Below are 27,703 nucleotides of genomic sequence, written 5' to 3'. Positions count from 1 at the left end.
CAATTTTAACAACTTTAACTGGTGATTCTCAACATTAAATGACTTCTAAACATAGCGAAGGTTACTATGTTTTTTTTTTTGGAATGAAATGCCTTGCAAAAGTATTCGGCCCCCTTGAACCTTGCAACCTTTCGCCACATTTCAGGCTTCAAACATAAAGATATAAAATTTCAATTTTTTGTCAAGAATCAACAACAAGTGGGACACAATCGTGAAGTGGAACAACATTTATTGGATAATTTAAACTTTTTTAACAAATAAAAAACTGAAAAGTGGGGCGTGCAATATTATTCGGCCCCCTTGCGTTAATACTTTGTAGCGCCACCTTTTGCTCCAATTACAGCTGCAAGTCGCTTGGGGTATGTTTCTATCAGTTTTGCACATCGAGAGACTGACATTCTTGCCCATTCTTCCTTGCAAAACAGCTCGAGCTCAGTGAGGTTGGATGGAGAGTGTTTGTTAACAGCAGTCTTCAGCTCTTTCCACAGATTCTCTATTGGATTCAGGTCTGGACTTTGACTTGGCCATTCTAACACCTGGATACGTTTATTTTTGAACCATTCCATTGTAGATTTGGCTTTATGTTTTGGATCATTGTCCTGTTGGAAGATAAATCTCCGTCCCAGTCTCAGGTCTTGTGCAGATACCAACAGGTTTTCTTCCAGAATGTTCCTGTATTTGGCTGCATCCATCTTCCCGTCAATTTTAACCATCTTCCCTGTCCCTGCTGAAGAAAAGCAGGCCCAAACCATGATGCTGCCACCACCATGTTTGACAGTGGGGATGGTGTGTTCAGGGTGATGAGCTGTGTTGCTTTTACGTTAAACATATCGTTTTGCATTGTGGCCAAAAAGTTCAATTTTGGTTTCATCTGACCAGAGCACCTTCTTCCACATGTTTGGTGTGTCTCCCAGGTGGCTTGTGGCAAACTTTAAACGAGACTTTTTATGGATATCTTTGAGAAATGGCTTTCTTCTTGCCACTCTTCCATAAAGGCCAGATTTGTGCAGTGTACGACTGATTGTTGTCCTATGGACAGACTCTCCCACCTCAGCTGTAGATCTATGCAGTTCATCCAGAGTGATCATGGGCCTCTTGGCTGCATCTCTGATCAGTTTTCTCCTTGTCTGAGAAGAAAGTTTGGAAGGACGGCCGGGTCTTGGTAGATTTGCAGTGGTCTGATGCTCCTTCCATTCCAATATGATGGCTTGCACAGTGCTCCTTGAGATGTTTAAAGCTTGGGAAATCTTTTTGTATCCAAATCCGGCTTTAAACTTCTCCGCAACAGTATCTCGGACCTGCCTGGTGTGTTCCTTGATTTTCATAATGCTCTCTGCACTTTAAACAGAACCCTGAGACTATCACAGAGCAGGTGCATTTATACGGAGACTTGATTACACACAGGTGGATTCTATTTATCATCATCGGTCATTTAGGACAACATTGGATCATTCAGAGATCCTCACTGAACTTCTGGAGTGAGTTTGCTGCACTGAAAGTAAAGGGGCCGAATAATATTGCACGCCCCACTTTTCAGTTTTTTATTTGTTAAAAAAGTTTAAATTATCCAATAAATGTTGTTCCACTTCACGATTGTGTCCCACTTGTTGTTGATTCTTGACAAAAAAATTTAAATTTCATATCTTTATGTTTGAAGCCTGAAATGTGGCGAATGGTTGCAAGATTCAAGGGGGCCGAATACTTTTGCAAGGCACTGTACATCCAGGTAACTGAGTTACTAACTCAATTACTTTTTGGGAGAAGTAATTGTAACTGTAATTAATTACTTTTTTAAAGTAAAATTAACAACAATGCCTGTAAGTACTTTGTGATGGTTGAGGGGCTCAGCGGCAGCTGTTGCTCAGTAGGGAAATAAACGAGAGTGCCAGAAGTCAAGTCTCCAAACACAAGCAGATCCAAACACAAAAAAATGTAAAAAAAAACAAAAAAAACCCCACCAGAAACAGTGGCTCAATTTTCCCTAGTCGTTTGTAACATAACAATTTTCACTAGGATGATTACGAAAGTCTCTGGTTCAACTCAGAACAACGGAATGAAAATTGAAAAATGCCGCCTGTGGATGTTACAGGTTTTCTCAATTGCTTTCGTACATTTCTCAGATCAGAATTGAAATTCTCAAAACAGTTTACCGTATTTTTGTTGGACTATAAGTGGCAGTTTTTTTAATAGTATGGCTGGGGGTGCGACTTATACTCAGCAGCGACTTATGTGTAAAATTAATAACACATTATGATATCATTTCACGTGTTATTTTGGTGTTTTGGCGTGACACCGATGGTTTGGTAAACTTGTTAGCATGTTCTTTATGCTATAGTTATCTGAATAACTCTTAATAGCTATGCCTTTGGCAATGTCTGTTTAATTGTATTATTGACTTTTTTATATTGAAATGCATGCTTTGAGTTTGTGGCGCTTTCACGCCTAAGTGGGGGCACACTCGCACTTGTTCATGCGAAGAAGAGTGCTCACACGCCAGAAGAAGACAGACAGCTCCGCAGCGTCTCTGAGCGAGTGGGTAAGAGAGAGAGAGAGAGAGAGAGAGAGAGAGAGAGAGAGAGAGAGAGAGAGAGAGAGAGAGAGAGAGAGAGAGAGAGAGAGAGAGAGAGAGAGAGAGAGAGACATGGCTGCGGACCTACATTCGTTGTTTATGCCGATCGGACACTTAGAGCCAGTTGTGTAGTTGTTTGAATGATGTGCTAATGCTAGCGAACGCATGGTAACTTTTTGTGTCATTGCTGTAATGCAGGGGTGTCCAAACTTTCTGTGAAGGGGGCCAGATTTGGTGTTGTAAAAATTTGGGGGGGCCGACCCTGGCTGACGTCCTTTACGTAGAACAATATATTTAAGCAAATTTTAGCAAGCCATTCTGTGTGTCACATTTGCTTTATTATTTTTTTTTAAATTAATAATTTCAACAATCTCACAACTAGCTTTTGTGGCGTTCTCTTTCGACTCTCGTGCTCTTGTGAAATACTGCTGCTGTGAATTTAAACTAGCTTCAAGTTGCTTCAATTTCTCGCTGCGTATCTTCCCTGTAATCTTGTCGTACATGTCAGCGTGTCTTGTTTGGTAATATCGCCTCACATTGAACTCTTCAAAAACAGTGACTGTCTCTTTGCAAATGAGGCAGACACAGTTGTTGCGTATTTTAGTGAAGCAATAGTCCAATTTCCACCTATCCTTGAAGCGTCAGCTGTCGCAGTCAACTTTCTTTTTTTGTTGTTGATTGTCGCCATTTTAAAAAAATTGGAAGTCAATGGTCACACGGGGTAATGTTGCTTAGAGTGCTGCTGCTTTTTAGTGGGTAAATGAGGAGCAGCATTTAGCTTGTAAGCTAATTCATATGCTGGTAGCAGTACTGCTGACCAATTTATTGAGCCTGTGTGTGGGCCAGATGTTATTGATCTTATGACACAGGCTGGGGGCCGGATGGAATTCGACCACAGGCCGCATTTGGCCCCCGGGCCGCACTTTGGACATGTCTGCTGTAATGGCACCTAATTATCATTTATTTACGTTGATGCGAACTTGTTTGGTATCGAGGACAAAACTGATTCAGCAAATTATATGGACGTCCAGCATCGTCATTTGGAAGTTTAGCTCGCTGTATCATTTGGAAGTTTAGCTCGCTGTATAGCCAGGACCAAGCCGTAGTGTCCTGGTGAGGACAGTATATTCAAATTTCATTGTTCATGCATCATGTAACATCATACTTTACACTTATTCAGCATGTTGTTCTCTATTGTATTTTTATATTAAATTGTCTTTTCAGGTGACATATCTGTTCTATGTGTTGGATTTTAAGTAAACTTCCCCCAAAAATGCGACTTATACTCCGGTGCGACTTATATGGTTTTTTCCCTCTTCGTTGGGCATTTTTTGGCTGGTGCGACTTATACTCAGGTGTGACTTATAGTCCAAAAAATACGGTATGCATTTCTCAAAACTCGTTGTATAAGTAGCAAAACAATATGGATTACCTGCAAAGGCACGTTTTTTGTGCAAAATTCTTAGTCTTCAAAATTAAATTTCTGTGTCAATGAACATGTCAGTGCTATCAGAATGACAAGTCCTTGTTTCATTGTGTGCAGACAAGACAGTCAAAATGCTTTCTCATGCTTTCTCAATATAACAGTCACTCTGGTGGAAGGCTCTGATGCTGAAGATGGTTTACCTAGGTTTTGATGAAAATTGCAAGTTACACCTTTGTGTGTGGAGAATTGATTGCAAGGGACTGGTCAAGATTCAGTTTACACTTTTACTGTACTTTTAATGTCTTGACAGACCATTTCATTGCGATAGAGAGCAAAAGATAGCACTGGGTATTACAAAGAAAAAAAAAACATAAATGCAAAATTAAGAAATCTGAACATAAGACAATCGGCACAACTAAACTTCGAGTGCTGTCGGGATTTTTTCCCCATTCCTTTTTCACACATCTTGACGTTCCTCTCTGTTGGGCCACAAATTTTCATCCACGTTACAACAGATGTCCTCTCTTTCTCTAAAGTGTGGAAAGAATCTTCTGGAATGCCTTATCCAGCCTCTGCAGGCATCTGTTGTGATGTCACTTCATGCTGCTTTCATGGCATCCAGGAGAGTCATCTGAGAGTGAGGCTGACGATCATACACCTGCCATCTCCATGTGGATAAAAAATCTTCTAGGTCGAAATGGATTAGCATGGGTCTCTAGAAATAATGAACCATCGGTTAAACTGGAGGAGCTTGTAGGAGGAAGGTCGGATCTGGCCTCAGCTCGCCAGATCCGCATAGTAATCACACCCGCTTAACGTCAGTGTGGTAGATGTGGCCCGGATCAGCAATATGACGGTCCAAACGATAGGTTCCGGGACGAACCATGCAGACCGGACGAGCTCAAACTCCCGCTTAACGTCAGTGCGCCAGATGCGGCCTGGATCAACACAATGACAGTCCAAATGATAGGTTACGCACTGTTCCGGGGTGGACTGTGCAGACCAGACGCGCTCAAACTCCCGCTTAACGTCAGTGCGCCAGATGTGGCCCGGATCAACACAATGACAGTCCAAATGATAGGTTATGCACTGTTCCGAGGCGGACCGTGCAGACTGGACACACTCAAACTTTGAAATTTAACGCTTGACATGTGACGTCACTGTCAGCGCGTCAGAAGAGCACGCCGGAGTCATGACACATCAGCGGACGGCAAATTTGTATGGTAAGTGCTTTATTCAAAGTCATAATCGCGTTTTGAAGTCACTGCTTGACTGTTAAACAAGTTATTCAATCGAGCGTTTAAAAAATGGCCGGTGTATTCAAGTGATCTGTCATGTCTGCAAGTTAAGTAATTCAAAATTTGTTGCATAACAACAAAGGGAGAGAGAAAGCATTTACTCTGTGTTGCTGTAAATGTGTCATATGTTTGAATACTATTATTGAAACTGAGCCCCTCCTCCTTGTGTTTGTGTATTTGTGTCACTTTGCCTTAATTGTCGCCTTGATTGCACAGATGGGCGAGCCTAGGACCAGGTGCCGATGATCATCGTCAGCAGCTTACTTAAACCATTTCTTAGCCTCAATCAACAACTCACCTACAGGTATGTGACTTTCAGTTAACAAAGACTCTTGTAATCCTGATACTGAGCTCATTATTGTGTTTCACCCCCAGATCCTGTACTGCTTGCCTGTCAAAACACCTGCCTGCCCGTTCACCTCTTCTATCACTAAACTGCCCACCGGATTCTTAGGACACTATCTAGAACTCCCTCTCATCGTCAATGAATTAGGTCCCCCGTTGCCCCAGAACCTTAACAAATCCAATATGTTGTTTACAGTCTAAAAATGGGTCATCTTTAATGTGGAGTTGCTTTTCTCAATTGAAATATTTTGTGAAAAACAATGTATTGTTATGTTGCATTAATGTTAGCATTAATAAATGGCATGAAAAAAACTTGTCATACTGCTTTTAATAGACAAATTTAATTTGCAATAAAAACACGTTACAGTGTGATACATTGAACAAGATGGACCCCAAATTTAATCCTGAAAATGGCTTTGATATAAATCTGGCCCAGATTGGGTAACGTGTGCCTTATCTAGGCCATACATTAATGTCGTGTCTGCTACTTTGGACCAGTTCTGGCCCAAAACTGGTTGCTGATCTGACAAGTGACTCCTTACTGAGTTTGCCCCAGTGTTCAAATAGATCCAGGGGCAGATCTGTTTTACGATGTTGGGCCGAAATTTGCAGTACATCTGTCTCATGTCCGCTCCAGTTATATTTTGCTATCTGGGAAGTTATTAGAAAACTTGAGAGTGGAAGGCGACGGTGCCACTGCAAAATACTTGGCGTGTAAAAAATGCACAAGACTAGCAAAGTACTGTAGTGACTCGGGGACAATGGTAATCTAAAATCAGTCAACTAAAAATAACAATCCATTGACTTTCCTAATGACCAACCTTAAACGTGTTTTAAATTAAAAAAAAAAAGTGAGATGGGAATGAGGGTGATTTTGACTGGGAACTGTGCGGGGTTGGGAGTCATTCTACAGGAGTGGGACAGGTTGGGCCTTACTTTTTGACTCAGCCCCGATGCAATGGGAATTTTTCTCTGAGAGCGGGCGGGAAAGGGAGGGAAAATCCACTCCCGATTCATGCTCCAATCTGGAGACGCACAGCGTCCACTAGGACTGTGAAGCTTTGCAAATGAATGAAAAATAAACCGCGTCGTAACCAGTTCAATGAATGCCCAATTGCATTTTTGACAGGCCTTTAATCAGCCGTGGCGTAACTACACCCAACGAATGAGGGTGTGCGTCTCCCATGACTACTACCCGTATCCCAGCTGGATGATCACGTCTGGTTCGTGCGACGGTCGTCACAGCTGGACGCCTGAATTTTCTTTTTACGTAGCAGATTCTGAACAGCAACACAGCAGGTAAAACATAGAATGAACCTTTTCATGTAGTACAATACATTTCAGTATAACTGAATGAAGTGTTTGTTTCCCCACCAACTCAGGAAAGTCCATTTTGCCCAGCACAAACTGAGGCCGCATTCCACTCGAGTTTGTGTGAGTCCGCCCGGCTGCGGCATCAGCACCGGGCCCGACGGTCCCGCGCGAGGAACTTTTTATACACCTCTTCCGTGGGGTGAGTGAGACGAGAAAGAAACAATTTTGTAAGTCGATTCATTGATTTGAGACTTTGCAGTCTGTACAGTAAATGGTCCAAATGAGCTTTTGGAGCATCCTAATAGTGTCTTATTTACTTATTTATTTTATAATTAAAACAAATAAAATATATGCAGTATATGATCAAATTAATCTTAAATTCTTTTGATAGTTAATGAATTGTTTTACAACTCTGTGGATTTAAAAATGGTTCAAATCCTCCTTTTTTTTATTTTTTAATTTCAAATGTTTTTAATAAAAAAGGAAATGTAAAATATTCTGTTTTAAAATTAATTTTAGAAATTTTACTGTCCAAATAAAACAAAAGAAAAAAAATCTTTTTTATACTAAGTGTTTTAAGTTAAAAATAATTATTGTATTATTGTTTTTTTTTTTTTGACGTTTATTTAAAAAACATATTTTGAATAAAACACAATTAAAAGAAAACAAACACCAAATATATTTTCAAAACGTATTCAATTTTTATTTTAAAAATGGATGATCGATGATCAGATTTTTGACTTCTTATTTGTATATATTTCTTAATTAATAATATATATAATAAACATATAATAATAATAATTTTTTAATTTTTTAACATTTTTTGTTAATTAATTTTAAATTGAAAGTAAGTTTTTTTAAATATCTTTAAAAAATAAATTGTAACTTTCTTTTATTTTTCCAAAATAAAATCAATAAACTAAAAGGAAAAAAATACTATGATATTTAATTTTAAGTTAAAAAAAAAAGTAAAAGAAAAAAAGCAAGCCCATATATTCTCTTTTTTTGTGTATTTATTTATTAACTCATTAAAATATAGTTTAAATAAAAACACTTAAAAACAGGTTTCCCGTGGCTCCTTAAAAGGTCTTTAAATGTCTTACATTTAAAATTCGAATAATCAAGGTCTTAAATTGTCTTAAATTTAATTGATAATTGTAGTAGGCATTAAATATCCAGAAGATGCGTTTAATTCCACGGTTGCTGCTGAAATCTTACATTTGAATAGTGTTAGCTCACTGGCTGCCATTGACGGCCCTAGACATCCAATTCATTTTGACTGGATTGGACATCTCGCGCCGTTAATGACATTGAAAGTAGAGCATTCAGTCAGAATTTGTGCATATGCAGGCCACTTCCTGTTCATTTTAGGGCATTCATAAGTGACTTCGTGTTGATCCCAACACACTGCTTATTCATTTAGGGACATTCGTAAGTCACTTCCTTCTTAGTAACCCAAAATCAACAGGAAGTGACCTGTAAACACACCAAAATGAACAAAAAGTGACCTGTAAACGCCTCATCAAGAAAAGGAACGTACCGAAAATCTACAGGAAATGACGTCAAATGCCCCAAATTAAGTCGTTGCCTGGCATTGGCTGCCACTGACGGCCATAGACATCTAATCCGTTAGAAGTGGAACGAATGGCTGCCACCCTGACCATATCAAATGGATTGGATGTCTACTAGTGATGAACTCATTCCAATTCACAGCAGAAGGATGGAAAGAGCTTGTTTTTCTGTTTATTAGTTATTTTGTAGAATTATTTCCTGACCTATGTATTGATAATTGTTGCATAGCCATATCGTGGGACCATTATAGTGAGCATTGTATCACAAATCGTATCGTCATGTATCCAGAGGTTCCCAGCCCCACCCCTAGTGCAAAAAGACTGTTTCATTAGAGACAATGGGGGTCAAAGCCACCGAGTCGCATATGAGAGGAGAAAAAAAAGTTACAGTGAATTAAAATGTTTTTTCTTCATCAAAAATTATTTCATGTTTTGTCTTAAATTGTATTTTTAACCCCTTCAGACCTGAGCATGCTGCTGAAGGACATGACGTATTCGCGTCGCTAAACCAATAAATACACTGAATTTAGTTGCTATTGCCACTTCTGGGAGTTTATTGGATGAAACTTTGCCCTTCGAAATCAAATCATAAGGTTTGGTACGCCCTCTTTGCAAGTTTTGGCTCTTTGAAGATGAGGATGGCGATGAGATCCTGCCCCAAGTGGAGGAGTTCAAGTATCTTGGAGTCTTATTCACGAGTGAGGGTAGGAGGGAGCGGGAGATCGACAGGCGGATCGGTGCAGCGTCTGCAGTCATGCGGACTCTGCACCGGTCCATAGTGGTGAAAAAGGAGCAGAGCCAAAACGCGAAGCTCTCGATTTACCAGTCGATCTACGATCCTACCCTCACCAATGCTCACGTCAGTGATGACCCTCCGCTGTAGGTTGACGTGCACCTCCAGAATTTTTTTACTTCGAGTCACGTCGACGCATATCACGTGGTGGAATGGACTGTGATTGGTCCGCTCAGACTGTTGTTTCCGGTTCAGCGCAAAATAACTGCCATTTTCAAACAGTGTTCTGCTACACGCAAAAAATGGACCAAGCCGACAGGAGTATAATCAAAGAGCAAGTCTCGTCAAGACATTATAAAGATTGCCAAATGGCAAGGTCAGCGATTGCATAAAAAAATGGAAGAACCACCAAGACAAGTATGTGTGTGTTCGGAAGAGAATGGCCACCCGAAGCGGTGGCCCAGGTGGCAATAAACTGCCAGCTTTTTATCACTTTTTCATATTTTTGGTTGGTGTGCTTCATTATTTATTGCGTACATATGTTTCCTGTGATTCTGAGACTTATTTACATGTCGCACTTCAAGTGCATGAAGAAAAAAGCACAGGTTTGGAGTCAAAGAGTTGTTTTGATGTTTAATTTTCAACAAGACAGTTCACAGACTTGATACATCATCACTGATTGAGAGTGCCTCGGTGCTTTTATGATAACGTGTTTCCCATCGAGGCTTTCAACGCAGTTTGGGAAGTAGGACATGGCAAAGAAATCGGACAAAACGCTGGACAACGCAGCTTGCTGGCTTCTACCGCAACCGTCTTTTGCATCGCCTGCACCTCAACATTTGTATTGTAATAGCCTCGGATGTGGGGGGTCGGTGGAGCGGGTTTAGGAGAGGATTCGATGATGGCTTTCAACCACTTTATTGTGGCAACAATAAAATAAATAACAAAATAATAGCGGGCTGCCGCAACATGCAACCGATAACGTTCGCTTTCTCCTGTTCTTTCCACTCGCTTCCTGCTATGTCACCGCTCCCCAGTCTGATCCCCTCTTAAAGGACCCGCGCTTAGTTACGGACATTACAGTATGATCAACATGTTGTTGATGAGCTGAAGATCCACATTCAATCGTTCCATCTCCGTTGGCGTTGCTGTGTAAGTTGACAAGAGTCCCCCCAAACCGTACAAACACAATGCCACACCCCACTAGTGGCTTGGCGGTGAATTACAGAGCAATGCGTTCACTTACCACAGAACTATCGAATGCTCATTGATGCCATAGTCGCCACGGCGTCACTGCCACGCAGAAGAATAACTCAGGCTTTAGAGAGGGTGAGAAGCTCGGTCATCCGAGAGAGACTTGGCGTCATGCCGCTACTCCTCCGCGTTGAGAGAAGCCAGCTGAGGTGGCTCAGGCATCTGGTTCAGATGCCTCCAGGACGCCTCCCTGGAGAGGTGTTCCGGGCATGTCCCATCGGCGGGAGGCCCCGGGGACGACCTAGGACACTCTGGAGAGACTGTGTCTCTGGCTGGCCTGGGATCGCCTTGGGATCCCGCCGGAGTAGCTGGTTGAAGTGGCTGGGGAGAAGGAAGTCTGGGCTTCCCTGATAAAGCTGCTGCCCCAGAGTCCCTACCCTGGAGCAAGCGGAAGATGATGGATGGATGGATGGATGGATGGATGGATGGATGGATGGATGGATGGATGGATGGATGGATGGATGGATGGATGGATGGATGGATGGATGGATGGATGGATGGATGGATGGATGGGCTCTTTGAAAATGGCTGACCAAACACAACTTCAAAAAGGATTACGTAAAGTGCTCATTTCCCATTAAAATTAAATTAAATTATTGTTAAATTATCAATTAAATAAATTAAATAAATTAAATTCTAAATAACTAATAAAAGCATGAAATATCCTCGACCAAAAAATTGTTCTTTGGTCTGTTGTTTGAATAGACTAAAAATCAGCGCAGATTTCTTTTTTTTTTTCCCCAGCAGAAAAAATGTGTGTGTGAAGGGGTTAAGGTCTTAAAATTGTCTTAAAAAGCATTACATTTGACTTTTAAAATGGTGCAAGAACCCTGAAACAGCAAAAAACTGTAGATTTGACTTTAATTTTTTTTATTTTGTTTTTTTTTTATTTTATTTGTTTTTAATTTTGAAAAAAAATAAATAAATAAAAACCGCAGGCCTAAGTACTGTCTTAAAAAAATCATGTATTCATTCATTAAAAAAAAGGTAAATAAAACAGTAAATATTGGGGCTGATATTTGTAGTCACCTGAAAGCAGATGATTTTATTTGTAATTAATCCAAAAAGGACATTTGGAAACATAGTTCTGTAATATTCAAAGTCCAACTCTACTGGGCACATAATTTACAGCTAAAATGTAAAAGGTCAGCACAATAAAACAGTAAATAACATGACTGATCAACTAATCACAAAAATAACTTGATTCATTGACTGTCAAAAAAATGTGTTTATAGCAGCATTACAGCTGGTAAAAACAAAAAAAAAAACGAATATCATGAAAAAGTTAATTTATTTCAATAATTCAATTGAAAAAGTGAAAGTTCTGTATTCTATTCATTCATTACACAAAGACATGTTTTATTTAATGACTCTAAGTGACAACTAATGAAAATCCTAAATTCAGCAGAAGTTCGTGGTAGAAAAAGGTCATGCTGTGTACACGCAATCTTGTTTTTGTGTTTACTTCTGTTTTTTTCCCCTTCCTAAGATTCCACCTCCGACGCACCAATACCACCCAAAATGTCCGGCTTTAACCCGTGCGCGGGCGGCGTCTGTGGACGGCCCGCCGTGCGCCCTCTGGTTGACACGGGCGCCATGGTCTTTCTGGTCTTCGGCATCTTGGGAGTCAATCGAACGGAGCCCCCAGATAATCATGTTATCGGAGAAATTGTGAGACACCTGAGTTTTTGTTGCGTATCAACTGAATTCTATGAGGTATATCTTCATTTTCCCTGACAGGGCAGTGTGATACTGGATCCCGACTTTGATATTTTCAAAGAAATTGGATATCTTTGCAAGATTTGCAAAGCTGTTAGTGCAAATACGCAACTGGTGAAGCCTGGAGGAGCACAGTGCCTACCTTCAGGTAACTGTTCTGACAAGAAATTGCTCATGTATTACTAGAAAATGCATTTCCTGGCTAAATTGCATGTTTTATATATATAGTGCAGTATGCATGTTGTTTTTGCAGGGAAACTAGCCACTGGCCCTCTGCCAGTGGCTTTTGAAGTTCACTGGCCCCACTTTCAAAACCACTGGCCCAGGTCAACACGTTAGTTATTGATCCTAATAACCACGAAAAAGAACAATTTGCTTTAATAACATTTTTGTTTTTTAGGCAGATTTATTGAAAAGTGCAGCAAAACGATGTAAATACATGAATGTAGTGCAAATAATCCTATTCCAGTTCCATAATCACATCCATAATCATTCTATATTAGCCAGTTCTTCTTTGATCTCCAGCTCAGTTGGCTGATTTGTGCGCCCTGATGCCCAGCTAGCCCATCAATTTTTGTGAAACGTCGATGTGTGACAAACCGGCGTGTGGCGTCAGGATTGACCTGTTATCAACTTTACAGGTTGTACCAACCCAGAATATAAATAACCCAACCAGAAACATGAATAAACGCAAATCGATTCCCCTGACTACTTACACATATTTTAATGTTTTCGGAAAACAAACTCACACACACACACAAAAAAAAACAAAAACATTTTTTTTCTTGGGAGCTTGAGAGCCCCGTGCCTGTGTGAAGCTTTCCTGTCTTCCCTTTAACACCCTCTAGAGGTCTCCCCCGGCTCGGTTGTCACGGCAACAATTTAGAAGTCAAAGAGATGACTAAGGCAATTACAGTATACAGTGGTATGAAAAAGTATATGAACCTTTACAAATTTCTCACAAGTCTGGCCACTCCAGAACGTGTGTTTTGTTCTTCTGAAACCATTCTGATGTTGATTTACTTCTGTTTTTTTGGATCGTTGTCCTGTTGAAGCATCCATCCTCTTTTTAGCTTCAACTGTCTGACAGATGGCCTCAGGTTTTCCTTCAAAACATCCTGATAAAGTTTTGAATTCATACTTCCATTAATGATTGCAAGTTGCCCAGGCCCTGAGGCATCAAAACAGCCCCAAATCATGATGCTCCCTCCACCATGCTTCACGGTGGGGATGAGGTGTTGATGTTGGTAAGTTGTTCCATTTTTCCTTCACACATGACGTTGTGTGTTACTCCCAAACAATTTAAATTTGGTTTCATCAGTCCACAAAATACTTTGCAAAACATCTGTGGAGTGCCTTTTTACGAACATTAAACGAGCAACAATGTTTTTTTAGACAGCAGTGGCTTCCTCCGTGGATCCCTCCCATAAACACCATTATTGGATATAGTTTTACTTATAGTTGATGTGTGCACAGAGATACTGGACTGTGCCAGTGATTTCTGTAAGTCATTAGCAGACACTTTAGAGTTCTTTTTTACCTCTGTTATTACTCTGCGCTGAACTCTTGGCATCATCTTTGGTGGATGGCCACTCCTTGGGAAAGAAGCAACAGAGCCAAACTCTCTCCATTTGTAGACAACTTCTCTGAATGTCGATTGATGAACATCCAGACTTTTATAAATAGTTTTGTATCCTTACCCAGCTTTAGACAAATCAACACTCCTTGATTGCAGGTCTTCAGACAGCTCTTTTGACAGCTCTTTTGACAAACCTATGATGCATATCAGACAATGCCTCTCATCAAGAAAATTCTTACCGGGTGTGTGTTTTATAGTGGGCAGGGCAGCTTTAAACCACTCATCAGGGATTGGGCACACACCTGACTTAAATTGTTTGGTAAAAATTGGCTTCAATTGCTCTTCAAGTCTCCTTAGGCAGGGGGTTCACTTACTTATTTTTTCCCCTTCTGTCATTGTTTGCATGCTATCCTCATTAAAATATGAACATCTGTGCGATATTGACAAAGACCAGATCACATTTGATGGTGATTTTATGCAGAAATGTGAGAAATTCCAAAAGGTTCCGATACTTTTTCATACCAATGTATATATATTTTTTAATAAATGGTTTTTAAGCACTTTAAAAGTAATAACTATGATAAGTTTTAAACATGTTACTGTCCCACAGAGTAGACGCCCATGTAAAAAGAGTAAAAAAAAAATGCTTGTCATTATTAAATGCTTCATTGAGTGCCCACTCAAATCCGCTCCAGCTGCTCACTTGCACACAATGAGTTGCCACAACAACTATTCAACAATTTAAACGATGATTGACACATTAGGTGCTTTGAAGGTCGAGTCTCTGGCAAGATCAAAGCTCAACTGTCTGTCAATCATCGTTCACTTTAATAAGCAACTCCAGTTCACTCTCTGACGAACAAAGAGCAGGGAGAGGGAGGGAGGGAGCGAGCGTGAGACTGCGCTATCAACTGGAACAGCTCATCATATTTATTTATTTTTAATTTGATTGAGAAAAAAATCCCTGATGGACTGAGCCGCAAAGTTTGAAGCACAATGTAGTGAGAGATCACTTTACGCCGTACACACACATGGTCAATTTGGCAACAAAACGTGGCAGCAACTAAGCACTTTATACTCAATCAGACTACCAACACATCCCAAAGATGCAAAACAAGCACGTCCCCTCACGGCATAAATGTGCAATATGAATATGATGTAAACAACGGTCGCCGACTACTTGTCGTTACAATGGCATAGCTACGAAACGGCCACGCGGCTCCAACCTATCGCTGGAACCTTTCAGAATGAAGGGAAAATACTCACGTTCATTCATGGGCGCCCACAGATCAAGATTCCCTCGCACATCCCAACAGGTGGCTGCACTCAGCTCGAATGTGCACCGAGTTCCTCACGTCTTTTTCAGTTCCAAAACACACAGCGCGTGTGATGCGAAACCAAAACAGGACGAACTATGAGCGGTTACCATGAAACAAACATGTAGCTGGAACCTTCCTAACATTTTCTATTCAAAATGCTCTTCGTACATGACTACAATATTCTTCATTCTACACACATTATAAGGCAATAACAAAATAGTAATGCACAGACATTAAGGAAACTAACTTCAATCAGATTGCGAGTTTGGAAAATGAACACGTTAGATTACTCATTACTCAAAGAAAGTAATCAGATTACAGTAATTTGTTACTTAGAAATGCGTTAGTGAAAACACTGCTTGTCTGAATGTGTGGGCATTGATCTGCACACCTCACAGTAGACCTCGTTTTTTTGTCTCAAGCTAGCTGAACCAATTCCAACGGTCTCGCCACTGGGGCTGAAACGTTCTTTCCCTTTTCTTTTCATATTGGATTTCGCTTTCCCTCATCTCCTCCGGTGACTTTCTGTATCTTGAGTGGTCTTTTTTCCCCTGGTGCTTGACCGGGTGCTGGGGTTTTCAGACCCATGTCGTCTTGTGGTATAATGTTTGGTGGGTACTGAGATACTGACAATATTTCAGCAGCAGTAGTCAAGTTGCATGTGTTCACGCGGGAGCAGAAGAGGTGTGTTTAGGCCCCACAGAGAGCAACAGCTGACTGCATAGACGTAAGGTTGCCTTTAATCGGATTGTTATGTCCCGATTGTCCCAATGCAAACCTACACCTTTTGATATAAAGAAAAATATATGGCGGAAAACACAGACAAGGCTGAAAAAGCAGTTTCTGCTCTTGTACCCCTCTTTAAAATAAACTGCTGTATTTTAAGCCAAAAGAACTGTTGTGTTTGATAGAACAATATGTTTATATGCTGCCATAGCAGATTCATGGCACATTAAGCCCCCAAACTATTTTTAATTTGTCTGTTTTACCCTGTAAACCCCTGTTAACAGACGTTACAGCAACCGCTTTTGTTTCAACCTAGCCATAAAAAGAAGGTAAGTAATTACATTTATTACCATATTGGCCCGAATGTAAGACGGTGTTTTTTGCATTGAAATAAGATTGAAAAAAAGGGGGTCGTCTTATATTCGCGGTCTATACATTATACCCATTCACGATGCTAGATGATGCCAGATATCATGGAAGCGATGTTCTGTCATGACCGATCTCAGCTACTAGTTTAACCAGTTTGCATGATTTTATTGCAATGTTTTTCCTTATTCAGATTTGTTTCAAGACTACAGTTATGTGTTAGACTTCACTTTGATGGTTAATGAAGTTATTGCAATTTTGTTGTTTTATCACAATAGATTGGTTTATTTACATTTCAAGAACCAGAAGCCATTCATTTACGAATGTGATTGCACTTTAGTTTACATATCTAAAAGTTCAGATCTTAAGATTTTAATGAGGCAAAATAACATGCTTTCTCTCTCAAATATATTGTTACAATCATTTGTTTCGGATGTACTGTAATTATTTTCTGTATAAAAATGAATTTGGTGTTCAAAAAGTCTTTTTTAAAACTTGAGTCTTGAAAAAGAGGGGGTCGTTTTATAATCAGGGCCGTCTTATATTTGGGCCAATATGGTATTCGAAATGTCTGTCATTTTTAGCTTCGAATCATTAATTGATGTCTGATATTTAGTTTAAAAAAAATTCACTCGCATATTTTAAACTTTTAAACAAATGACGTCACTATTTAAAAATTGGCGTAAATAAGTCACGGCTATCTACCTCTTAACTATCGCTTAGCTGTATTTTTTTTTTTGTTACTGTCGCATTTCCCCCGATATGTTAGATGATAAATAATCGATCCAAACAAAGAAAAATTGAAAAATTACGTTTAAAAGGGTAGATATATGAAAAAGAAAATCTCGACCACTACTTGTTGTCTGCGATTTCTGCCTCGCGACCCTAAGTTATATTACCATATTTCACCCATAAAATCTCCCAACAATACGGCTGTGGCCATTCACAGCTGTGTCTTGACACTCGTTGATACATGCTACATTGAGTTTTTGGATCGAAACGAGGTAAGTACACGATAATATCTCATTAAAATCTTGGCGTCTTTAATTCTGCGCTCTCATGCTCTCACTTCCAGTTAGGGTTTCACTGCTAGACACCTAACGCATCAAGCTTTAAAGATGTCACAATACAGATTTTTTTTCTACTTCTGATATGAGCCGAGTTTCTTTGGACAAAACCTCCTTCATCAATGCTCTGTCTACAAATCTTACACTGTTGATTTTGGGGCATTTTGGGGTCACTTCTTGTTGATTTTAGGCCATTTCTGGGTCATTTCCTTTTGATGTTGGAGTACTTCAGATTGATTTTGGGGCATTTCTGGGTCACTTCCTGTTGATATCATGTCATTTCCTATTTATTTTGGGGCATCTCTGGGTCACTTCCTGTTGATGACCATAAATAAAACTTTTTTTGTGTGTTTCCACCAATGAATGAAGAAAAAAAAAAATTTTTTCAGTTGAATCGGATTGGACGTCTCTTGTCGTCAATGGACCTGAAACAGTGCGTTTTTGTTCACAGGTAATAAGCTGTCGTCTATTGTACCGCTGCTGCATCCAGAATGCCACGCTCTCCCGGAACCCAACTTGCTTCCAGGCCAGATTTCCCATGGTGCAGTGGGAACGCGAGCAGGGAAGGTCCAGTGGATTTCCATGGCCTTTGAATCTGTGAGTTTCTTTTAACGTTTTGCAACTTTTCAAATCGATTCACTAGCCACCTGGTCTCCTCCCAGACTACATACAAGGGCAAATCGTCCTTCCGGACGTATTCCGACTTCGTCCGCTGGGAGACGTTCATCCAGGAGCAACTCTCCGCTCTCCCGCAATCTTCCACTTTGAGGCGAGGCTTTCAAACTTGTGAGCACTGGAAGCAGATCTTCATGGAGATCATAGGTACCAAATTCTCGTTTGCGTTTGTTTGTGTGTGAGATGAGGCTCTCACTGAAATGTGATGTAGGAGTGGAGAGCGCCCTCTGGAGTCTTCTTCTGTCATTGGGGATCTGTGTGGCGGCTGTGTCTGTTTTCACAGCGCATCTTTTCCTTCTGCTTCCTGTCCTGCTGACCATCCTGGGTAACCTTTCAAAACTGGAAACTAAACACATCACTTCAATTTTCTGCTGTGTCATAGTGGAGAAAAATTATACAAAATCACTATATCTACAAAATGGCCTGCCTGACTCAGGAGCAGACATTTTGTCAACGCTGATACAATTTTAGCCAATCAAATGCGAGTATCCCGGATTGCCCGCACTTCTTCATGATATCTTTAAAACTGGTTTTAACTGACGTCACAAAATGGCTGCCATTTTTTGGTGTTTGTTTATATCGAGGCCAGCAGAAAAAAATTGTGCTTAAGAATTTGAAAAATAACAATTTCATTTTTCTGCTTTATAATAGCACAGAAAAACGTCAATAAAAGCCAATAATTCCAGGAAGTAAGCTAAAAGTGCTTTGATCAGCCATTTTTTAATGCCAGAAGTGTCTTAGCCATTCAAATGCGAGTATTTTAGATAGTCTAACATCGCTCGTTACACCCAACATTTCCTAATATAGCCTTTTACAAAAAGTTTACCAAAAAAATTTAGTACACAATAAATAAAGCGTTGGAAAGTGTTATACAATAAAAAAAAAAAAAAAAAGCATCGCGGTAAATGAAAAAACATAAAAGCGATAAAATACGAACTCATAAAAACCCATAAAACCAGGCTACTCTAGTCAGGAGAATATGGAGCCCCTAAAGGGATATCAACAGAAATAAAATGAATTTAAACCAGCTGGTAAACATTTGCATGATTTAGTAGTTAAGCTTGCAGACTTTTGCTATGCAAGTTAGCCAATTATTCTTTTGTAAGATTCTCTTTTTTTTTTTTTTTTTTTTGTTAAATAATGTATCTTTTGAGGCTAAACTCAGGCACGCATCGGACACCAGCAGTTTCGGCGTGCTAAAAATCATTTACTTATTATTATTATTTAGCTATTTAGTTGAATTTTACGTCAAACTTGGAATCAAACGTCCACTAGCTTAAATGCTATGTAATGCTAATGTTTACCAGATTGTTTCTGGTGCGCATTAGAAACAATCTGGTGCGCACCAGATTGTTTCAATTGATTTTATTACTGTTGATGTCCCCAAGGCCGTTCCTGACCAATTTGCAATTTGGTACCCGAGGCAACATATTTGTTGCCCCCCCCCCCCCCCCCCCCCCCCATTTTTACCTTTTACCACAAATAATCAAACACTCATACTGAAAAAGCACATTATCTCTTTATAATTTATTATATATAAAAGACAACAAGGAACAAGTGCAGAAATTAAAAGGAAAATGCTCTAATAACTATTCAAAAGCACCAATAAAAAACACTTCAAAAACAAATTAATAAAATAAATTACAATTGTTATTACAATATGATTAACATCCACCCACACAAACTTATATAAAGACACACAGAGCACTTTAAAATGCAACTTCCCCCCCCCCCCTTGACCTATAAACTTACTCACCTTGTCTTCACTGATGCAAAAGCATCTATTGCACTTTCATTTGACAGTTGTTTTGGAAGGTGCACTTCTTTCCTGGACTTGGTGGGCTAGGACTTGGTGCTGATGTGGATAGGTTTGCTATAAAAGATGGCCCAGGATGTACAGAGGTAGAAGGAAAATATTTCAGAAGAGCATCTACAAAGAGAAGAAAGTGGAATGTTACATTATATTAGTCAAATAGCTGTTGATTGTGAAACCAGCATGACATAACCATAATAGCGCCTAAATTCTGCAGCCTACTGTACCTGTCAATTGGATCCGACAACTATGATGGGCATAGTTAAAAGAAAATAAATTCTTGAAGCACTGCAACTACACAGGACTATCCAACAATAATGAATTAAATAATATATGATAGCAAAAAAATATATATTTTTTTTAAATTAACGTGATCGCCATTTTAATGAAGTAATGGCACATTTTTAACAACTCTTTGCATTTAAATCCGTGGCACATTTAGTCCCCCATACCACAGAACTTTCAAATTATTAATTGCATATTTAATGGTGTTTTTATTTAATTAATCTTGGCACTTTTAGGCAAGGCAAATTTATTTGAAAAGCACAGTTTAACACAAGGTAAAAGTGGTTCACATCACATGAAAATAAGCAAGACAATTTTAGTCCCCCATACACTTTGTCCAAATTTCTCTAAAATGGGAGGGGGAGTAAATTTAACTTAAACTAATCCACAGCTGGCTGAATACTGAAAATATTTCCAAAACAACAGCCTGGATAATGATACAGTATAATTCGATACAGTATAATTTAGTCATATAAACATGTAAATAACCACTAGATTGCAGTATACGTGCCTATGCTGTTGAAAAAAATCATCACAACAAACCTCTTTTTTTCTTCTTCATGTTTATGCTCTCTTCTTTGTTTTTCTTCTGACCCAGAGGGCTTTTGTCTTTTCATGAAGTTGACTTGTCACCGTAAAGTCGCTCAATTGCAGAGGCTAAAAATAGCACCTTCAGGTAGCTCGCTGGTCTGCATGGTGGTGAGACTAGGGTCTGTGATGAAATTATCGCATCACAGGAAAAAGTGAAACGGGCAGAAGGCACACTAGAAAAAGGATTTCATTATTATTTAAAGACTTATTACAAATGGATTTGTTGTTCTTTTGTTTTTATTGTATAATTTTTTAATACTATTATCATCAAATATCATTTGAATATTTTTCTTGAAGCCTTTTTGGACACTGCTGCGCCCTTAGGCATTTGCTTAGCTCGCCTAATGGGCAGCATGGGTCTGGATTGTCCCTTTGGGGCTCTGTAGAAGAAAATGCTAGAGTAAAAAGTGGGTCTTTAACCTAGATTTTAAAAAGCCTAGATTAGTGATGGTACGGATATCAGACTCAGGGGGCAGGCTATTCTAACTTTGCTAACTTGGGGGCAACCACCGCAAAAGTAAAGACTGTTTACAATCTTCATATAGAGATAGGATAAACGAAAAAACCTAACACTGTGTCTTATTTTTTTTTTACAGGTGTGATCTGCTTGGTGGGAGCCATCATGTACTGGTTGGGCTGGGAACTGGGAGCAGTGGAAGCCATTTCTTTGTCTATCCTTGTAGGATCTTCCGTGGATTACTGTCTGCACCTGGTGGAAGGATACACACTAGCTGAGGAGGCACCACAATTCACCGGAGGACTTAACGCAGTAAGCCCATCACCGAATCGTGGCCCCAATTCTGCTTCCTGTAGATATTTTACACTGTTTCTTTCCTGTACCGATAGGAAGCAGCGACCATTAGGCAGAGACGCAGCGTGGAGGCGGTCGAGCGCGTGGGCGTCGCCATCGTGTCCAGCGCCGTTACCACGGCGATCTCCACCGTCCCCCTCTTCTTCTGCGTCATCGTGCCTTTCGCCAAGTTCGGCCAGATCGTGGCCATTAACACCATTGTTTCCATTGTACTTACCCTGACCGTCACCGTGGCGGCGTTGGCCAGCGCAGGGCCCGTCGACTTCAACCGGACGCCCAGTGAGGTTCTTAAGGCCGCTGTGGCCGTGCTGGCGATGGCCGCTGTCGGGGGAGTCGCGTGGTGGGCGGGGGGCCGCGCCGGGTTGACGGCGGCCTGGCTCTCTGGCGGCGTATAGACTTAATGATGTCATAGAGGTTTTTTGAAACGTTTAATTTAGTTTGTATTTAACTCTTTCAGTGCCATTGACGAGGATAGACGTCTAATTGTGGCTCGTTTCATCCTTCTGCTTTGGATTTAATAGAGTTGGTCACTACTAGACGTTCAATCCATTTGAACTGGGAGGGCTTTACAGTTCATATAGATTTTACATCTATCATTGTCAATGGCGGGCATGAAATGCAGTTTTGCATTGTTTAATACAGTGTTTACTGTACAGGTAGTCCCCGGGTTACGAACGAGTTCCGTTCCTACTTTGGAGACGTAAACCGAATTTCCGTGGAAGTCGGAATTAACCCTTCAAGTACCCCAAAATAACTATCCAAAATGTCCAAAGGTATTGTATTTTGTTTAATGATGGAGGATACACTGCCCTCTGGTGGCAGCGTTGGGTCTGTCTGGACTGTTACCTTGTGACTGAGGAGCAGACACTTGTCTGACATGGATAAAGGACAGCTGCACTCTGGTTTTGCCCATATAAGGCTGTAAGTTGTTTCAGCTAATATATGTTTGTGTATGCTTCTGCTTCATAAGTTTACAGCTACAGTTTGTGGAGTTAAGTGTGAGCGATTTGCTATGAGCATTGTAAATGCGTTAGCATTCGTAGCATTTAAGCTAGCGGACATTTTTTTTAGGAACATTAGGCTAATTGACTAAATTTACAAACTGATCAGACTTGATGGAACAATTGTTTTGTGTAAAGTGTTTTATTGTTAAAATGCTTTCTTTTTGAAAATAAGTGTACATGTTTGTTACAGCTTTACACATTGTCAAAAGTGAAGGAATTAAAAAAGGTTCAAAAAGCAGAGCTGCCTTGTTTGATGACTGTAGAGTTGAACAATTTCACATTTAGTGAGGACAGAACAAGTCATATTAATAAAGTAAATTATAAAAAGATATACCGTGAGGTACAACAAGGTACTGACTGAAAAAAAAAAAAAAAGCGACTGTGGCGAATGAAAATAGCGGACGAGACTCCGGCGTTGTAAATTCAAAATTGCGTCAGTCGAGTACGTCGTAACCTGGGGACTACCTGTATGTTTAAATGTGGCTTAGAGTATTGAATAAGATTGTCAAGAACAAAAAAAACAAACTTTTTTTAGAAGATGTACACCACGGATCTCAAATTCAATTTATTGTGGGCTGCTAGAAATTAAGTCTGCACCAAGGATTAAAAAAAGATTAATGTTGCTAATTCATGTTTGGCTAACTAGTTGGGAAAAACACCACCAAAAGTTATCGCTAAGTGGAACTATGTTATCCAGATGTTTAAAAAAAAAAAAAAAATTGAAAAAAATTAGACGCCAGCCACACTTAAAAATAAAAAAAGTTTTATTTATTTTTGTAATTAACTGAGTGGTGTGAGAGCCCTATTGTAATGCAAAGGATTATTATTATCATTACCCGAGCACCGAGGGGTGTGAGAGACCTATTGTAATGCAATGGTTTATCATTATTTTTCTTTCTTCAGAGAAAATACAGGCCTTAACATGCTCAAAAAGTCACCCAAATTTGCGTAAATTTCCATAATTTCTCGACCTTGAGAAAAACCGTAACAAAATTTCTCAACATCGCCCCCTTGAACTTTTCAAAAAACACCTCTCCTGTGAAGTTTTTTTCAACGTAGAGTTATGAAAATTGGGAAGTCGATACCTTGTTCAAAACTGCACCAAAAAGTCTCTGGTCCTGAACCCAACAGGAAATCGGGTATTTTGGATTGAATATTGAAAAAATATGCAATTTTTGTAGATTTACAGGGTGATGGAATAGTCCTTTTTACTACACAGGCTCCTCCTCCAAGGCAAGTCTATTGACTTCAAACCTGCATCAGGGGAGCCTTAAGACATGTGTTCAGGTGCTTGATGAAATATATTGAGGTTTCGTTTAAGCAGAGGGGTTCAACCAGGAAGGTAAAACGATTGTCGGTATTTTGTCTCACCGCAAATTTTGAACAGTCATAACTTGGCAGATATACAACATACAAACTTCCTGTGCTTGATAAGAGTCGTACCCTGAAAGGGTTGTGTAGGGGTCATTTGTATCAACCATACAGTGGCAACTACTGGCCACAGAAAGTCAGTTTTTTGTACAATGCCCAATTCCCCTCAAGATAGTCAGAGTAGTTACAAGACCTTTTGTAATACTACATTTTAGGGCCACATGGCTCTGTCTCCATGACGACCCTTTGTTCACAATTAAAAGGACGATTTTTTTCCAGGGACGAAGGCAACAGCTTATAGAGCCACGAAATTTGGCATGCTTTGTCAAATGGGCCCAATTAGAAAATTTATTTCGGTTTTGAATAAGGCTGCACAACTCAGTAGCGCCTCCTTTTTTGTAGGACCCTCTTCAATAGAGGTTTTTTCACCTAGGTGTGTGAATGTAATACTCATCTCAGGATATACAAAAACATCTCTGTCAGCCATGCCATTAAAAAAAAATAGCTGAGTTTCCTGCACGGGTTAGTTTCTCATGAGATGATGAGAGGGGGGCGATCTGCCACCATCCTGAGCTGCGTGCCATCCGAGTTGTGTGACGTCCAAGTTGCGCCAAACTGCGAGGGCCCATTCAGTCCTGCTTGCAGGTCCAGTTGTAATTGTATTTGTAATTGTATTTGTTGTAAATTCATTTTATTTTAAAACTATTCGTACACTTTTTCATTGGCCACTAAAAATATGCATGGGTCACACTAATACTGTAATTTGATGTCAAATAAGGGGCCACAAAATGTTTTCTCGGGGGCTTCCATTGGCCCCTGAGCCACAGCTTTGAGACCACTGTACTACACTATTGTACTTGATGATGTATTATTTGGTGGAATACATTTTTTAGATGTTAATTGATATTTTAAAAAATGTCATTCAAAACAATTTGTGAAACATACTTTTAATAAGATTTTTTTCACAAACCTATTTTGAGACAAATCCGTCAAATGAGAATGAAAAACGCCGACAGATGCATTGATGATTTCTTTCTGCTGCCTTAGGCAGACGAGGTCTTAGGTTGCCATGGTAACAACAGATTCTATCCTCTATAATTAATGGAGCTGTTATTTCAAGATAAAATTACTGTGGTCTCTTGCTCAGATAACTTTAAGTTAATTGCAGGTTTAACAATGTTGCTTATTGCAACATACATAATAGATGAAATGTCATTTAATTAACATTTTAATTGAATTGCACTGTTAATTTGATTTCATTAAAAAGCAGCCACCCCTGCAGCTCTATGCATCATAAACCCTTTTTTATTCTTTTATTAGTACATTTGCATTTAACCCCATGATGGCTAAATTTACATATAACAAATATTTGTAAAACACTGGAGGCAGTACAGTAGGTATATATACGTCTTTGTCACCGCCGTTCATCTGCCCTCGTTGCTGCCCCCTCCTTATGGAACTCACTCCCAAAACCCATCCGAGCCTTTACACACCTTCCTACATTCAAAAAACAGCTAAAAACGTACCTTTTTGAACTGGCTTTTAAATTACAATTCTGTTTTTCTATCTATTATTTTATTATTCTCATACTGTTCGCCTTGTTTCTTTGGTTTAACAGCATCTTTGAGCATCTGTAAAAGAACTCTACAAATAAAATGTATTATTATAAAAATAGCAATAGTACTCAAGGGCCTAGGTTTGGTCTCAACATTGGTAGGGACAATAGAGGTGTGCATCGGCACTGCCCTCACGATTCGATTCGATTACGATTCGGAGGGCCACGATTCGATTCGATTTGATTTGATTCGATTCAGAGGGTCACGATTCCATTCGGTTCGATTCGGCAATGCATTGCGATGCATTAAAGCCTGGGATGCATTAAAATTCTAAAGCAAAGCATATTTTTCGTCAATCATGAGCCAACACAAGCGGACAGACATTAAACAACTTTTTATTGGCTCTTGTGTCACTCCTGGTTGAAGTCAAATGAAAATAGTATACTTTCATATATATTTTGAAAAAAATCAGATCACAGCATTTAATTAGTGCTTTGAATGAGACCAGGGCTTTCTTTTTCTTTTTTTTACACACAGTAGCAGCCTTTCACACAGTGCAACATCTGAACTCCTGTGCAAAATAACAGTCACTGTATTTTAGTCACAACGACCCATCAATAAAAATATTCAAGTAAATATTACAGAAAACGACAAAGAAAATATTGTAGTGCAGCAGCATCTATATCGCAATATCAATCCAGGGATCAGTTCAGTTGCAAGCAAAACATCAACTAAATTGCAATGTAGAACAAAAGTAAAATGTAGGCTTAGCCTATCTTATATCTATAATATTTCTCGCTCCCTCTTTCTCCGTTTCAGCCATTGTTATGTTCTATCTCTCTGCTCTCTCGATTACAACTGCACTTGTCTGTGACGTTACTCCGGTGAGGAAGCGGATTTGGGTTCCTCATCCCCCCTGCATAGAGGTTAGATCTTGTGTCCGAACCCGACCCGACCCGAAATGTTAAGCATTCACGTTTGGGTGGGTCGTGGGCCGCGCCGGACTAATAAATTATTTAAAAAAAAAAAAATGCGCAGAGGGCTGTGGCGCAGCCCTCTTTTTCTTCCTCTCCTCCCGTTATTTCGTTGTGTGAATGCTTTTATAATTCTCATAAAAATATGTAGACTATTTAAATATTGAGTAAACTTGCGTTTTTTTCCTGCCAACTGAGAATTCGTTACGAAAGACACTTTTATTTATGCACACAAAGGCAAATGTGATCCTTTCGAATCTTCTCCTCTGTGTGTCTGTAAAACCGTGTTTTTTTTTCAATATTAAACTTTCCCAGCGTTATTTTGTTGTGTGAATGCTTTTATAAATCTCTTAAAAATATGTAGACTATTTAAATATTGAGTAAACTTGCGTTTTTTTTGTCTGCCAACTGAGAATTTGTTAGGAAAGACACTTTTATTTATGCACACAAAGGCAAATGTGATCCTTTCAAATCTTCTCCTCTGTGTGTCTGCAAAACCGTGTTTTTTTTAATATTAAACTTTCCCAGCGTTATTTCGTTGTGTAAATGCTTTTATAACTCTTATAAAAATATGTAGACTATTTTTTTTTCTTTCAAATATTTTTATTCAAATGTATATAGACAAATGGAAAATTACAAACAAAATAGTCATGGAAATGTACAACAAAATATAAAATTAACGAAACACAAAACCAACCACCCACCCACAACCCCAACTGTCCTGTGTAGTTATATTATTTAGGCAAACCATACATAGCAATAGTGGGATACTCGCAGTGCATCACAAATCAAGGCTGTTGTATTAATGTACCTGTATGTATATGTAAATATCTTGGCCTTTACAGCGACTCGAGGGCCATCTCCGCACATCTAGGCATAGCTCATACCATAGATCTAGGCGTAGATTTAGACTTTGTTTGAGTGTTGTGGAAATAATCCAGAAAAGGGTCCCACGTCATATGAAAACTTCTCCTTGACTTAGCCATGGAGAGGCGCAGCATTTCTAATTTGAGGCAAGACATCACGTCACGAAGCCATTGGTCAAGCGTTGGCAGGGCAGTACCCTTCCATCTTAATAAAATTGTGCGTCTGGCCAAAAGCAGGGCAAAAGTGACCAAGCGGTGTTCTTTGAGGGACAAGTGACCATTATCTTCACCAAACATACCAAACAGAGCAAGGATAGGATTGATGCCAATATTCTTCTTTATTATTGTGGACAGAGTTTGGAAAACATCGTACCAGAATTTCTGCAATTTGGGGCACAGCCAGTACATGGGTATCAATGTAGCTTCCCCCAATTTGCATTTATCACAGGCAGATGTTATGTTCGGATAAAA

The 27,703-nt window shown here is 39.5% G+C and overlaps 1 protein-coding gene across 2 annotated transcripts in view; it reads left to right on the top strand.

Moving 5' to 3' along the window:
- The window catches only part of disp3 (dispatched RND transporter family member 3), a 51,335-nt gene extending 24,931 nt beyond the window's left edge, over window positions 1-26,404 (top strand). For both annotated transcript variants that reach the window (XM_057831552.1, XM_057831551.1), the window contains 9 exons: window positions 6,768-6,937; window positions 7,021-7,151; window positions 12,000-12,181; window positions 12,251-12,377; window positions 17,738-17,883; window positions 17,949-18,108; window positions 18,173-18,286; window positions 21,247-21,419; window positions 21,497-26,404. In XM_057831552.1, coding sequence (XP_057687535.1) covers window positions 6,768-6,937; window positions 7,021-7,151; window positions 12,000-12,181; window positions 12,251-12,377; window positions 17,738-17,883; window positions 17,949-18,108; window positions 18,173-18,286; window positions 21,247-21,419; window positions 21,497-21,856 — 1,563 coding nt within the window. In that variant the 3' untranslated portion in view covers window positions 21,857-26,404. The remainder of the gene's footprint in view (window positions 1-6,767; window positions 6,938-7,020; window positions 7,152-11,999; window positions 12,182-12,250; window positions 12,378-17,737; window positions 17,884-17,948; window positions 18,109-18,172; window positions 18,287-21,246; window positions 21,420-21,496) is intronic.
- Window positions 26,405-27,703: the final 1,299 nt, after the last annotated feature.

Source organism: Corythoichthys intestinalis, chromosome 3 (assembly GCF_030265065.1).
Source record: "Corythoichthys intestinalis isolate RoL2023-P3 chromosome 3, ASM3026506v1, whole genome shotgun sequence".
In the NCBI taxonomy this organism is placed as follows: Eukaryota; Metazoa; Chordata; class Actinopteri; order Syngnathiformes; family Syngnathidae; genus Corythoichthys; species Corythoichthys intestinalis.
This window is presented reverse-complemented; position numbering and strand designations above follow the sequence as displayed.